The sequence below is a fragment of the Mytilus galloprovincialis genome, chromosome 3 (genome assembly GCF_965363235.1).
Source record: "Mytilus galloprovincialis chromosome 3, xbMytGall1.hap1.1, whole genome shotgun sequence".
NCBI lineage: Eukaryota > Metazoa > Mollusca > Bivalvia > Mytilida > Mytilidae > Mytilus > Mytilus galloprovincialis.
In genome coordinates, this window is record NC_134840.1 from 11,576,340 (window position 1) to 11,591,731 (window position 15,392).

At 30.8% G+C, this 15,392-nt stretch overlaps 1 protein-coding gene across 2 annotated transcripts; it reads right to left on the reverse strand.

Annotated features, from left to right (window-relative positions):
* Positions 1-1,768: 1,768 nt before the first annotated feature.
* Positions 1,769-12,602, reverse strand: LOC143067186 (uncharacterized). 2 transcript variants are annotated; one of them, XM_076240279.1, is made up of 13 exons: positions 12,511-12,602; positions 11,850-11,968; positions 11,240-11,305; positions 10,325-10,474; positions 9,753-9,908; positions 8,265-8,471; positions 7,484-7,644; positions 7,113-7,230; positions 5,160-5,247; positions 4,048-4,239; positions 3,494-3,645; positions 2,514-2,631; positions 1,769-2,163 (listed from the first exon to the last, which is right to left on the reverse strand). In XM_076240279.1, exons 2-13 carry the CDS (start codon positions 11,916-11,918, stop codon positions 2,042-2,044), a joined length of 1,599 nt encoding a protein of 532 aa, XP_076096394.1. In that variant the 5' UTR covers positions 11,919-11,968; positions 12,511-12,602; the 3' UTR covers positions 1,769-2,041. The 2 variants fall into 2 exon arrangements, with proteins under 2 accessions (XP_076096394.1, XP_076096393.1); XM_076240278.1 differs by having other exon boundaries at positions 12,419-12,526.
* Between the last annotated feature and the right edge of the window lie 2,790 nt (positions 12,603-15,392).

Sequence of the window (15,392 nt, forward strand, 5' to 3'; positions counted from 1 at the left end):
TGAGTCAACTCCTTGTAGGACTTATTGTGCCAAAATGTAGATTTTATGCCCAATTATGTTTTCTGGTCTGTACGTCCGTTCGTCCGTTCGTCCCGGTTCAGGTTAAAGTTGTTGGTCGAAGTAGTTTTTGATGAAGTTGAAGTCCAATCAACCTGAAACTTAGTAAACATGTCCCCTATGATTTGATCTTTCTAATTTTAATGCCAAATTAGAGATTTTATCCCATTTTCACGGTCAACTTAACATAGAAAATGATAGTGCGGATTGGGCAGTCGTGTACTTGGGACACATTCTTGTTTTCCATGTTATAGTTTTCGTTTATTATTTTTGAAAAAATGTTATAGATAAAGAGATATGATAAAAGGTGAAAATTATCAAAAAACTACATCTACAGATGTGGCCCATCAATTATATGTTTTTGCCAATTGTTATATATATTGGCCCTAACTATAGTAGATAAAAACAGAAATGTGTACAATAATATTGGTCAGCGAGACAAAATGTACAAATATATCAATATAGAAGAAATTGTCATGCGACTCTTGATATAATGTCCTTTTAATTTTAATCGGCTTTTTTGTTTTTGATTTAGGAATTTCAAATATTTTTGCCTCGAGCATCATTGAAGAGACATTTATTGTCGAAATGCACATCTGGTGCAGTAATGTTGGTACCTTTATGGTTAATATGGAAGTTGTTGTCGTTTAAAAATGATATTTACACATTTTTACATATAATTCACGATTGTAGAAAAAGAAAAACTACACATAAAAAATAATGAGCTAGAAAAGATCAACATCGGAGAAATTGTCAATTGATTCTTTTTTTTTTTTATTTATTTGTCCTTTAATAGTATATAGCAACGTTTACTCTTTTTTATCTGTTAAACAAACGTAGTAGTTTTAAAAATACTAAAAATGATCATCAAAACTAGATATAACAAAGGCTTAATTTTAAGACTACTTCTTATAAAATATTTCGTATTTAAAAAAAATTAATGACGATTTTTACCATATTCTTTTATTCTTGGTCAAACCTATAGTATATATCTGGAGGACGTAAAAAAAAAAGACAGAAAAAAATATCAGCGAAACAAAATCAACAAAAGAGAGATCTTATGAATTATATAATTCTTGTTTTTATTTGACGGTACCGGTTGTCTTTGCATATATATAGCATACTCTTAGATTCGGGTAAGTGTTATATGCTTTTAGCTCTAGTTGACTATTCTGAAACAAGTTCCTTCCTAGAAACATGTGAATATTATTGATAAGATATGAAAACTATCGGTTTTTGGTAGCATATATATCAAGTAAAATAAATTATATATAAAATAAACTAAGTTCGTGAAAAAAGAAACTTAAGAATATAATATATGATGGACCTATTCTTTGACCTATAATGGTTTTCTTTTACAAATTGTGACTTGGATGGAGAGTACCTCAAAATGCTATTTACCGGATCTGTAATAACATTAGCAACACGACGGTTGCCACACGTGGAGCAGGATCTGCTTATCCTTCCGGAGCACCTGAGGTTACCCCCAGTTTTTGATGGGGTTCGTGTTGCTTAGTCTTTAGTTTTCTATGTTGTGTCTTCTGTACTATTTCTTGTCTGTTTGTCTTTTTATTGTAAGCCGTGGCGTTGTCAGTTTGTTTTCAGTCTATGAGTTTGACTGTCCCTCTGGTATTTGTCGTCCCTCTTTTATCTCATTGGCACTCAAACCACATCTTTTTATATCTATTCTGTACACATTCTCAACAATAAACACAGATTATATGTATTATAGATTTACACTTTATTAGTTTGAATCTTCCGACATATTTCCTTGAATGTTGTATTGTTAACTCCTGGTGTATAATATTACAAGCGATTTCGATTTTATACTCAACGTCGACTTAATTGATCAGACAAAATCCAGAATGAAATGCACTTTTACACAGCTATATTGTATATTCATGTAAGGGTTACTTTTCTGCAATCTCATTATAGGACGGATATTAAAAAGGTTGTTTTCTTATATTTTTTATTATTCAGCAACTCAATCTTCTGAAAGTGTCTCCTTTGAAATGATCGTAAACCACACGTCATCCCGCAGTTTAAGCTCTTTTGTGTTACATTTGATCAGTTGTAATCCTTTGTTGTTAAATGTCCAGTAGCTGCCTGAAAACATTGGATGAATTTGATTATCATGTAAAAAGTAAAATCACAAAAATACTGACCTCAGACCTTAATTTGAAGTTGATACGAAATATTTGTACAACAACAATACGACTATATCGGGTGGTTTAGACCTGAGACATATTTTTAATAATCACATGACTTTTGCTGAAGACTAGATAAAGTTTGTTTATATTATTTTAAATGTCTTGCAAGCCATTTTCTGTTTGACAGTCCTTATTATAACATAGTGACCCTTACTGGCCAAGGTCAAGAAATTATTGTAACGTTTAAATTATAAATGCCTTCAAAAAATTATCACAATCATATCTTTAGGTTATAATTGCATTTACCTCTATAAAATAGGGACTCAAAAACCCTATTACCTTCCCCTTTTTCATCTCTCACTATAAAAAAACGTGGATCAGCTTGAACAATTTCTCTTTCGGATTTATTCCCCGTCCAACCCGTCTGAAAATTGGAGAAAAAAAAATATATACATATACAATCTCCCATGCAGAGTTTTCGGTATTTTCTCCCATGCAGAGTTATCGGTCCTTTCTCTCTCTCAATTGAGAGAAAGGACCGATAACTCTGCATGAGAGATCGATACATATAATCATGTTTTAAAGTAAGCTTTCAACATTTTCCCCGGAATATCTGACATAGTGACATTTAAACAGAAAAGTATTTTCGTAAAATTTATAACATTTCGCACCCGGAGGTGGGCTTTAGTTGGACCCTGTTTTTGTCTCTTTATAAGCAACTGTCTCTTTTTTGTTAATCCTTCCATGAAATTCAAGTTCAGGTACTCTGGTTGCAGTCAATATATATCTGTTCTGCTACTGTCATTATAATCGAGCTTATCGTCTTGAACAATACGGAATATCAATCTGTGGATTTGTACATGATAACATTGACTAAACACTATAATAATATATATTCATAATTCATCATTTTAAAGAATTATTGAGTTTATAATTTCTTACTAGTGTGAATAAAACATATTCCAATATTAGTTAGAAAAAAATCACGTAAAGTTAATGAAAATCTGCTTGCAGTAAAAATCATCAGCATGCATGTATCAAAAATCAGAATTTCACTGAAGGTCAAGTAAAGCCTGAACTTACAAAATTATCACGATTTCTTTTTCTTTTTTTATTGCTGTTAGTCATTTTACTAAAATTTCATATGTCTGTTTTCGATCAATTGATAATTTCACTTTTTTTTAATCTAAGATTTTCATTAATTTGAATTGTATCAATGTAAATATTTGTTTCGGAACACTTGTAATATCAATACACTGTCAGATGACAAATACAATATTACTCACAACTAGAGTAAGCTTTGTCGCTTTTGCTGCCATTATGAATTTTTTGGAGTGAATAACCTGAAAGACGCCAATGAAAACGCTATGTGGTTCTTTAAGCTTTTTATTTTCTTCTTTTCTGAATAACCCAGAGCACATGTTATATCGGATGAGATCTAGAATAAAAAGATAAAACGTTTGGTTATTTGTGCCGTTAGGCTGCTGTCTCATGAATATACTCCCCACTTCTCTTATACAAAGTTGATATCATCTCCCTACTTTTTACCATACAGTACTTGCTGTATTATTAGAGCAACAGTTTAATCACTAATACAAAGTTTTTTTTTATTTATAAGACGGCAAACGGAATGAACATAAACAAAAAAGAAATTTAAGATGCAAGAAGAGAAATAATAATTTTTGTACAATGCTAATTTTTTTTTGAAATTTTCTTTTAATAAGGGACAACCCTGATAGCTTTTGTAGGCTACTCGAGTTGGTTAATAGCAAACGTGATAATTTTCTAAGTACTACCCATTCAATAACTTTTTAGGAGCACGTGTGACTTTATTGCTTACTTTTGTTTCCATTCTCGAATCGTAACGTTGATAAGTTTAAGTTCTCTGATTTATCCACTGTAATATATTTATTTGATTGGGGATAGTAACGGATATAGCATTCAATTGGATGTTTCCATTTAACGTTAACTATTCTAAGAGTACTGGAATTTGTTGTTGTTGTTGTCGATACCTTTTCTGAACCATCACCAACTAAAAATAACATAAATATAAGAATACAAAATATATTTTCATACATTAATGATGTATTGTCTGCTGTACAATATTTTTCGTAAAAGAAACACAATGAACTGTTGATCACTGTTCGACACACATTGAGTACTATAGCATTACCGATAATGTGACGTTTTTGTTGTTGACTGACCTGTTTACTGGTATTTAAACACCGATATATTCTTTTTAAGATAAAATTATCTATAGTTACTTTGGACTCTGAACATGAATCAAATCTTTGCCACTGGATGCTATACAAGATTCAGTCTATAAAATCTATAGTCAAAGCCGTAGACATACATAGATATATGTATCTTTGATTTTAAAGTTTACTTTGTTGCCTTCCGTTGGCGAATTATATGAAACGCTTTACTTACAAATGCTAATCATGTGAAATACAGCAATGGGGAATATTTTATGTGTTTTCTTTTAAGGCTACGTAATAAGGTATTAACTAGTATTCATAATATTAAAGAAAGAAAAATCTGATCTTCTAAATAGTGTGATATGTTCGATACAGAGTTTGATAATTTTCCTGGACAGACTTATATTATTTCCAGCTAGTGTTTCAGAATATACGGGGCTAGTTTTGATATCCGACGTAGTAGTACCTAGTATTAGTCCCGGTTTGAATAAGAGTTAGTTTTTCCAAAACACTTTAAAATTTAATGTTTTCTGTCAAGTATACGTCAGATTATTTTGTCCCTTCAGTGTATGTTACTCAAGAATTCGATATTCTGTTTCGCTCTTTTAACAAAGGTTGTCCCCGGTTTTGTCTATAAATTCATGCTGCCAATTCATATCTGATTTAAATTTAGCTCATTTAATAAAAACCTGTTTGCACATGCAATGAATGCTAAAATAACGTAAGAAATCTAAATACATATGAATGTACATACCACTAGTAATACCACGTGTATTAACCTTTACATACACTTTTATCTCTAAATATTCATTACTTCTGTTTTGTTCTTGTCTTTCAACAATCTAATAATATATCATTTCTATTATCAACAATCTAATAATATATCATTTCTATTATCAACAATCTAATAATATATCATTTCTATTACAATGTATCAACAATCTAATAATATATCATTTCTGTTATCAACAATCTAATAATATATCATTTCTGTTATCAACAATCTAATAATATATCATTTCTATTATCAACAATCTAATAATATATCATTTCTGTTATCAACAATCTAATAATATATCATTTCTATTATCAACAATCTAATAATATATCATTTCTATTATCAACAATCTAATAATATATCATTTCTATTATCAACAATCTAATAATATATCATTTCTATTATCAACAATCTAATAATCATTTCTATTATCAACAATCTAATAATATATCATTTCTATTATCAACAATCTAATACTATATCATTTCTATTATCAACAATCTAATAATATATCATTTCTATTATCAACAATCTAATAATATATCATTTCTATTATCAACAATCTAATAATATATCATTTCTGTTATCAACAATCTAATAATATATCATTTCTATTATTGATATTTCAGTCTTAAGATATTGTTCTAACTGTTCACTATATATGTCTTGTATGTTTTATTCTGCATGTATGACTGCTGTCTAATTAACTTATTTCTATATTTCTCCGTTTATTAATATTACAATCAGGTCTTTAGTTCACTCATTTCCTAGTTTTTTCATGCCGGATTTCTTTAGAGCATACTATACGTATTGGTGTTGCTGCTTATTGAAAAATGGGCAGTTCAAGTGAATAATAGCTAGATTCTTATGATTAGTAACCAATGAGGGGGATATAAAACGTGTTTCGTTTAATAGGAACATATTCAAAGAATTGATTTTTTTTAAAATTAAGTTAAAGGTAACAAAAAGGTTCCGAAGTGGAGACGGCCTTGACATGAAACATATATGGATGCCTTGTAAAATCAAACAGTGGACTAGTGTTTTTAGAAACTGGACACGTTTTAATAAAATGAATGATGATAGAGTAAATAAAAAAAGTGTTTATATGGGGTAACACATGTAAAAAAGTAAAAATAAATTGGCATTTTAGAGTAAAAAATAAGTTTAAAGAACTTGATATGGAATATTTGTGCAATGGTGCTATTTTGAACAAGGATTTAGTTAAGAATATTGAAAAAGTATGTTTTGTAAAATTTAAGGAAGAATGGTATGACAAGATTATGTCAGATGATAAAAAAAAATTACGTACATATAGAATGTCGTTACGAGAATATTGATATTGAAAATAGATTATGTTTTAACTGTACTGATGACGTTGAAGATGAAAAACATATTTTGTTAAACTGTCCTGTATATTCAGATATCCGTATTGTTATTTTTAACCATGCTAGTATTGTTGATGAGAATTTTTTACATATATGTCTAATAATGAGAAATTTATATTTCTTTTTACAAATGAAAATATGGTATTTTATACTGCCAAAATCTGAAATTTTAATAAAGCGAAAATGTATTTTATGTTCATGATAGTTGACTTAAGTGGTATTTGTATTATAATTTAAGAAAAGTTGTTTTATAGTCTCTCATAACTCTTTATAGAGTGGCTCTTGTTGTTAATTTGTGTTTTAAAAAGCTGTATATTTTATATGTAACATTTACGAATATTTTATTCTCATAAACATACATCGTTACAGAGAAATCAGTATACAATTATAATACAATAACAGTGCATGCGTAAATAAATATGGAAAAAGACAGTTCATGAAACAAGTGATGAGACTTTAATAAAGTATTTGTCTTGTCTTGTCTTGTATTTATATTGTTATATATATTTCAAAGATTTATATCTGTTAATTGTAATTTACAAACCAAGCTGGTAAATTCTTCTGTGGATGGATACACTAAATACTTTAACATTTCTAGGACTATCTCATGCGGATAAAATTTTACTGCTTGGTAGTCGATTCCTAATATTTTATCATAATGCCTTCAATGACACAAAAAAAGAAAGAATTAAAGTTCACATGTACATAAATAATGAATAAACTATAAACTATAAACAACAACACTGAATGTAACATTACGTGCAATGAATTTTCTTTGGTACACTTTGACAATTATTGATATTTCGTTTTCATTGAATCAATCTGATTATGTAAACTGCTTAATTTTCAGACTTTATCATTTCACAAAAATACTGACCAGATTTTCCCTGGAAACCAAAGTATGACACAACATACCTAAGATTTAGCTTTTGATAGTATTTGATATATTTGTCAGAGATTTCTATGATATGACCTTCATCGGTCGATACTAAGGTCAATCCACTAGGTTCACTATGGTCATCAGTTAACATGAACACTATAGGGGATTTCTTCACTCCTATATCAGGTGGCAAAATCTACAAAGAATTATTACACTAGAATATTGTAATTAACCTATCTTTGGTTTTTTTATTTGTTGATTTGTTTAATTTATGATGATAAACTATTTTGTACTTGTGCTACGAAATTGAGAATTCGAAGTACATCTAGTATGTATGAATATGAATGAAGTTGTACGGTAATGTTTTCGCGGTCTTTTTGATCTTTTAGATATCAATGTAGGCGTCCGATTGTGTCTTATTCTGGTTGTGTCATTTCGACGCATGGCAATTGATGAATGCACAGCGAACAGGAGACATGTTGACTGAAATCCCCACCCAAATAGTTTTATTATCGATACTTAAAATATAGAGCGGCAAAACACACGTCTGATAGGGAAAAACAAGATTTTGTTTATATCAAATATTTTAAAAGGAGAAAAGACCTTTACTGAAAGAATGAACAATTTATATTCATGTAAACGGCCTTTAAATTGAAGTTTATATAACATGTAATATGATAAAGTTAAATTCAACAGTTAGGATGAAAACTGAGAGAAATATAGTGTGGCCCCTTTCTTACATTCCGAAGTACATGCGTCTGTACAGAATGTATCTTAGTTTACCTCTAGATAGCTACAACAGTTTAATATTCTTACATCAATGCCAGTATCTGGACAGTCTTCTGTTTCAAGATCACCATCAGCATTAACACTACATGTCTCATACTTGTATGTTATATTTCCATGTGTCATTGAATCATCTCTTTTGCTTTCTATTTCTTTTTCAAACTGTGTATGTGTTTTATTCCCTTTGATGAATGGTTGACTTCTATCCAGTTCATCTTGTTCGACAAGTACTTCATGCTGCAATGAAAAAGTCATAGTGTTTTCATTCACAAACAACGATAAAATTCAAACTGACTGAGTATATTTCTCTCTTTGATTAAACATTATCCCTCTGTGAGGTCAATATCAGAAAAAGTTGTCACACGTGTGTGTGTGTGTGTGTGTGTGTGTGTGTATGTGTGTGTGTGTTTGCACATATTTATTTTCGAAGATAATTATTTTCGAAGTTATTTAAAGTCTATAAATGTACCTACAATATTGCTTAAACGAATTATAAGTATGATTTATTGGTGTGACATTTCACAAGTAATTACATGTACTTACTCGGTGTGTTACTGACGATGTACGATCATCATGTTCTATTGGTGTGACATTTCACAAGTAATTACATGTACTTACTCGGTGTGTTACTGACGATGTACGATCATCATGTTCTATTGGTGTGACATTTCACAAGTAATTACATGTACTTACTCGGTGTGTTACTGATGATGTACGATCATCATGTTCTATTGGTGTGACATTTCACAAGTAATTACATGTACTTACTCGGTGTGTTACTGATGATGTACGATCATCATGTTCTATTGGTGTGACATTTCACAAGTAATTACATGTACTTACTCGGTGTGTTACTGACGATGTACGATCATCATGTTCTATTGGTGTGACATTTCACAAGTAATTACATGTACTTACTCGGTGTGTTACTGATGATGTACGATCATCATGTTCTATTGGTGTGACATTTCACAAGTAATTACATGTACTTACTCGGTGTGTTACTGACGATGTACGATCATCATGTTCTATTGGTGTGACATTTCACAAGTAATTACATGTACTTACTCGGTGTGTTACTGACGATGTACGATCATCATGTTCTATTGGTGTGACATTTCACAAGTAATTACATGCACTTACTCGTTGTGTTACTGACGATGTACGATCATCATGTTCTATTGGTGTGACATTTCACAAGTAATTACATGTACTTACTCGGTGTGTTACTGACGATGTACGATCATCATGTTCTATTGGTGTGACATTTCACAAGTAATTACATGTACTTACTCGGTGTGTTACTGATGATGTACGATCATCATGTTCTATTGGTGTGACATTTCACAAGTAATTACATGTACTTACTCGGTGTGTTACTGACGATGTACGATCATAATGTTCTATTGGTGTGACATTTCACAAGTAATTACATGTACTTACTCGGTGTGTTACTGACGATGTACGATCATCATGTTCTATTGGTGTGACATTTCACAAGTAATTACATGTACTTACTCGGTGTGTTACTGACGATGTACGATCATCATGTTCTATTGGTGTGACATTTCTTCCATCTTCGTCTTCGCTACAATCGGTTTGAAGTTTATGTCGCCAATCATTGGATAAAACACCATTGACATTTCCATCTCCCGGTTTTCGTATGTCTTCTTTCTACAATAGCATGAACATTTTTATTATAAAAAAATGATGTGGTACCAATGATACAACTCTCAACAAGAGACCAAATGACACAGCAATTAAAAACTAGCCTTCTTGTAAAAAAAACGGGTATAAGATTGTTCTAAGTCACATTAAATACAAAAAAAAATGCTTTGAATGTAAATAAAATAGATTTAATTAGGAATTTCAGAAGAATACATTTGAAGGTACTTATTTTTTGCTGTTCTTTGTCATATTGATACGTATAAGATTTTATTCGATACAAAAATAGTCTTAAGCGTAATACTACTATGTAAAAAAAACACCATCATGTTCTAGCCAATTTCAAAATACACCCATTTCTATTTTAAGAAGTAAGCATTTGAAACAAGCATTGTGAATTGGCAAAATTGTGTCTAAATAAATACCATATCCTTTGATGAGTTTGATTGGACGTCTGAAGTCTCTGATAAAGAGGATATAGATGTGCTTCCTTCATCCTCATTATCTGATGTGTCAAATAAACTGTCTTTACTAAAGAAGTCAAATGCTTCAAGGGAAATCTCTGAAGTGATCGTCTGTAAAAAAAACATAGTGTTAGAGTGACGCAGAAAACAAAATAATGAATGCTTTTTATTATATGTTATTTATTAATACGACTATTGGAATAACTTGTCTTTTTGTCTTTTGATAGGTTATTATTCAATATGAAATTGTTGTATACCATATTCAGGTTCATATACCAAATTATTTGTTTTTCAACATAATTAGGTCCTTCTCATATATGATATATGCTAAGTGTCAACATTTAGCATATTTCACAATAGTAAGGATATTTCACAATAGTAAGGATATTTCACCATAGTAAGGATAATTCACCATAGTAAGGACATTTCACTATAATAGTAAGGATATTTCACTATAGTAAGGATATTTCACCATTGTAAGGATATTTCAAATAATTAAAGAACGGTATCTTGTGATTTTTGTCTTTTTCTATTTTTGTGTACCTAATTTTTTTTTTAGCTTTTTTTCTTACGCTCACATTCTTTCATGTGGCTCAAATTCTTGTGATTCAGTACACGTACTGGTCGTTATTGCCTGTATTTTGAATTTCGTGTGTTCCTTTAGTTACATTAGGCTGTTAGTTTTGTCGTTTGAATAGTTTCTTATTTTGTAATAGCTTGGCCGTTTATAACTTTTTGATATTGGTTTTGTTAAAGGCATTACATTGACCTATATCTGCTTACAACTTTATCGCTTTGACTTTATTTTGGTGCCATAACGCATCTCCGTATCTTATATAGACATCTGTTTTATATCGTAATGTTACGAACACTCACCGTTGATACTGAATGTGTTTGTCTTCCATTTGTCTTACATTCTAGGTTATCGTAGGGTGGAGGAAACTATATGAAGAAATGAAGAAAGCTTTCTTAAATTTTAAAATGTTTCAACTGAATTACAAAAATTAGGAAGATACATATATTTAAAAATGATGCATGACAATAAGAACAGTATTATGTCATAATGTTGTTCTGGTAACATTTTGTGGACATGGATAAAGTGGACTTATAATTGTTATACAGTTATACATACTTATCTCAAGATCATAAATCCTGTCGATATTGATTTATTATAATTGCTATACTGTCATAAAAACTTATCTCAAGACTGTAAATCCTGTCGTTATTGTTTTCTTATGATTTCAACTAAATCTGTTGAATGTGTACTAATAAATACTTGATTCTGTGAAAACATGGGTATGGCATGTTCATTGTTAAAGGTCGTAGGATGAGCTGTAGTTGCTTTTTGTCTCTAGTTGATAGATGTCTATAATTAACGATCATACCACATTATATTAAATGGAAATGGCAAATTATTCACAGAGTCTAGCATATTAGACATAGTGACCCCTGTAATATGGAGCAAAATATTTACAATATTCCTTACCGTATCTGTCCTTATATACGGTGCTGCTTTCTTGTCTGTTCGACCTCTGGTATTTAACCGACATTCCATTGCGAATAACTTTGCTGTTTCAAATGAGAACTTTGTTTATCTAGCACTTCCTGTTATTATGATATAAAATATAAAATATGCAAATCTCACAAATATGATAATGTGGTACATGCATGATTGGCTTTGAACAACTCTACAAAATACAAACGAATATGTAAACAATTAAAAAGTCACCGTGAATACCTAATTGGAACAATTCATATTTTTAAACAATGTTCTAAAGAAGGAAGTATAAGTATGCAGTTTTATATCATTTAGTTCATTTTGGAATCAACATCACTTCTTTGAGATATAAGAACATTTACAAGCGCGAACACTATTACTAAAGATTTATCCGAATTACTCTTAAACAACAAGAAAATACAGTTAATTGACACAATTGCCTATTTAAGTTTAAAGTCAAAATCATGTACAAATTATATAGTTTAAGTATCAAAATATATTTACGAAGCCCTAAATTTAATAGTTTTTTCGTTTAAATAAAAATGTTTTTCACGTACCTTAGTCTTTGTCAAAATTAAAGTGCATAATGAAATATTGAAAGTGAATCTGCATATATAAAACTTATATTCCTATATGTTACTCAACTTACATAATCACACAAGGAAGACGACGGTTATTCCTGTGGATGGGCGGAATTAAATGTTCATTTATATATATATCTGTGTCGTTGAAAACAAAAATAGGGAAGTGCTGTATATAGAGCGTGATAGAATTTAAACTGTCAATAACAACTTGTATATTCCCACGCCTGGTAAACCATCAAATCTTAACCAAATATTTAAGCTAGAAAAAAGTTAACTTGCACTTCCAGTTTAGTTTTTCTTGTATAAAATATATTTGTTTTTACTGGTATTGATAGGGTACATGTTCTCTTGCGACTGGGAATAAGAATATCACAACCGATACCAGATACTCTCAACCCGGCATACTTTTTAGTTAGCACAAGAAAATTATATTCGTTTTTTTTTTAAGGAAAAAGCTGTTTATATTGATTATGAAAAACAATTATATTCTGATATATACGATAGCTTTATTGATGAAATCGCTGTCATTTTGTCATTCATTCACTTAGCCTGCCGCAATTGCCTGCGGGGAAAGTGATTCAGATGTTATTTTAAGTGATCATATATTGGCCCGATTAATAAACGAGACAAGCTCTCATTCAGTTATTAATGGCATGTCATTCTCATTTAAAAAAAAATATGCACAGATCAACAAAATCTACCTTCCCTATCAATAGTTTTGATAGTTTTTACCAGAAAAGCTAAAAAAAGAAGTGGCAGTAATCGCTACCATAAAGCAACAGACATCAAAAAGTAAATATATATAAATTGGGTTGATGTAAACACCACCTCCCCTTTCAAACTAAAAAACAAGATTGTTAAATTCTACAACAATTTATCAATTATGGACTTTTGACGAGGCCCATATATAAAATATTGACTGAGTTTATATACATAACATATGATCATATGAAAACGGTATTAAATCGGTGCTACTATTTTTGGAAATGATATTGACGCTATGTTACTATTTTTCTTACAGTTGTCAATTTCATTAACATCTGTATGAATATTTTGATCCATCCAGTGAGCTGATAAAAACTCATCCAATCATCTTCTGAGATCACCGGCAACCACACGTTGATTTTTTTTTTATATATATACAATGGGTTCAGAAAGGGTGAAATTCCAGAAGAATTAGAATATATTTGAAAATCGTCCTGCGAGATATAAGAGTTAAATGAAAATCAATGCATATCAAAGCAAAAGATGTATTTGCACTATCCATAAGAATAAACTAATGAACTAATATTAATTTAAATATTCTGCCACATTCTGTATGTGCCTGTCTCAAGTAATGGGGGTTGTCGTTTGTTGCTGTATGTCGCATTTCGTCATTTCAGGACCTTTTATAGGTGAACTATAGTTGTTAATTTCAGTGGCATCCGGTCTCTTGTGGAGAGTTGTCTCATTGGCAACAATACCAGATCTTCTTTTTTATGTTTAAGACAAGGAAATTAACACAAATGTAGGTGGAACCTTCCAATTTTTTTTACAATTATTGCACAAAAAAATGATTTGTCCACCTATTCTACCAGTCAATACTTTTTCTTATAAATCAAATTGGTTATTATTTGGGTCAATGTCATTTTTCAAAAGAAAGAAAATGAACCCGGACTTAAAAAAAATAACTTCTTTTCCCAAAGAATAAGATTACATTTATTTGTGAGCTTGCAATTGTATAGTAAAAGAAAAGTTTAAAGATAATATTTGTGGTTAGAACTAAATCTAATATATGAGGGTGGTAATGCCATTTACCGTCAGGCGTCAAACGGTCAATTTCGGCTACCGTTAGCGTCAAATTAGTTAAAATTTTACCGTGATTCGTCAAAATATCCTTATCGTGATTCGTCAGATGTCTCAAATAATTATCGTTACCGTCATTTTTGGAAAAATATTAACGTGATTCGTCAAATTCAGCTGATTTTTTTCGTGCCCAAACTAATAGACAACAGACAGGCTTATATGAGCTGCGTGAGCATACTAATAGACTGTCACAACATAAAGGCCAATATGAGTTGAGTGACGACACTAATAGACAATAGGCAGGCCGATATGAGTTTAGTACCCATAATAATATACAATATCTATGACATGCATATGAGTTAAGCGCCAACACTTATATACAGCAGAAAGTTCAATAAAAGTTGAGTTCCCACTGTAATAGATAACAACCAGGTCATTAGGAGTTTAGCGTCCAGACAAGTAGGCAAGATACAGGACAATATGAGTTACGTGCACACAATAATAAGCAATGTGAGTTTATGGCCCACAATAATAGACAAAAGACAGGCAATTATGAGTTTATTGCCCATACAAGTAGACAAAAAGACAGCCCAATATGAGCTTATTGCCCATACAAGTAGAAAAAAAGACAGGCCACTATTAGCTTCTGACCATACTTATAGGCAAAAGACAGGCCAATGTGAGTTTATTGCCAACAATAATAGACAATAGATAGGCCAATATAAGCTTATTGCCCATACAAGTAGAAAAAAGACAGACCAATATGAGCTTATTGCCAATACAAGTAGACAAAAGACAGGCCAATATGAGCTTATTGACCATATTAAAGTGCAGGAAAATTGGTACCGTTAATGTTATTAATAGGCAACAGAGGGTTAAGAGCCACACAAATAGACACCAATGTCCACAATTATAGGCAAATAATAGGCAACTAAGAGTTTAGTGTCCACATTTACTGACAATAGTAAGACAAATATTTCTTGAGTGCTCACACTTACAGACAATACTAGGCCAATATGAGTTTAGTAGCTATACGTATAGACAATACACAGGTCAATACGAGTGTAATGCCCACACTTCCAGACAATAAACAAACCAACATGGGTTTAGTGCCAACATTTATAGACAATTAACAGGCCATTACGAGTAAAGTGCCCACACT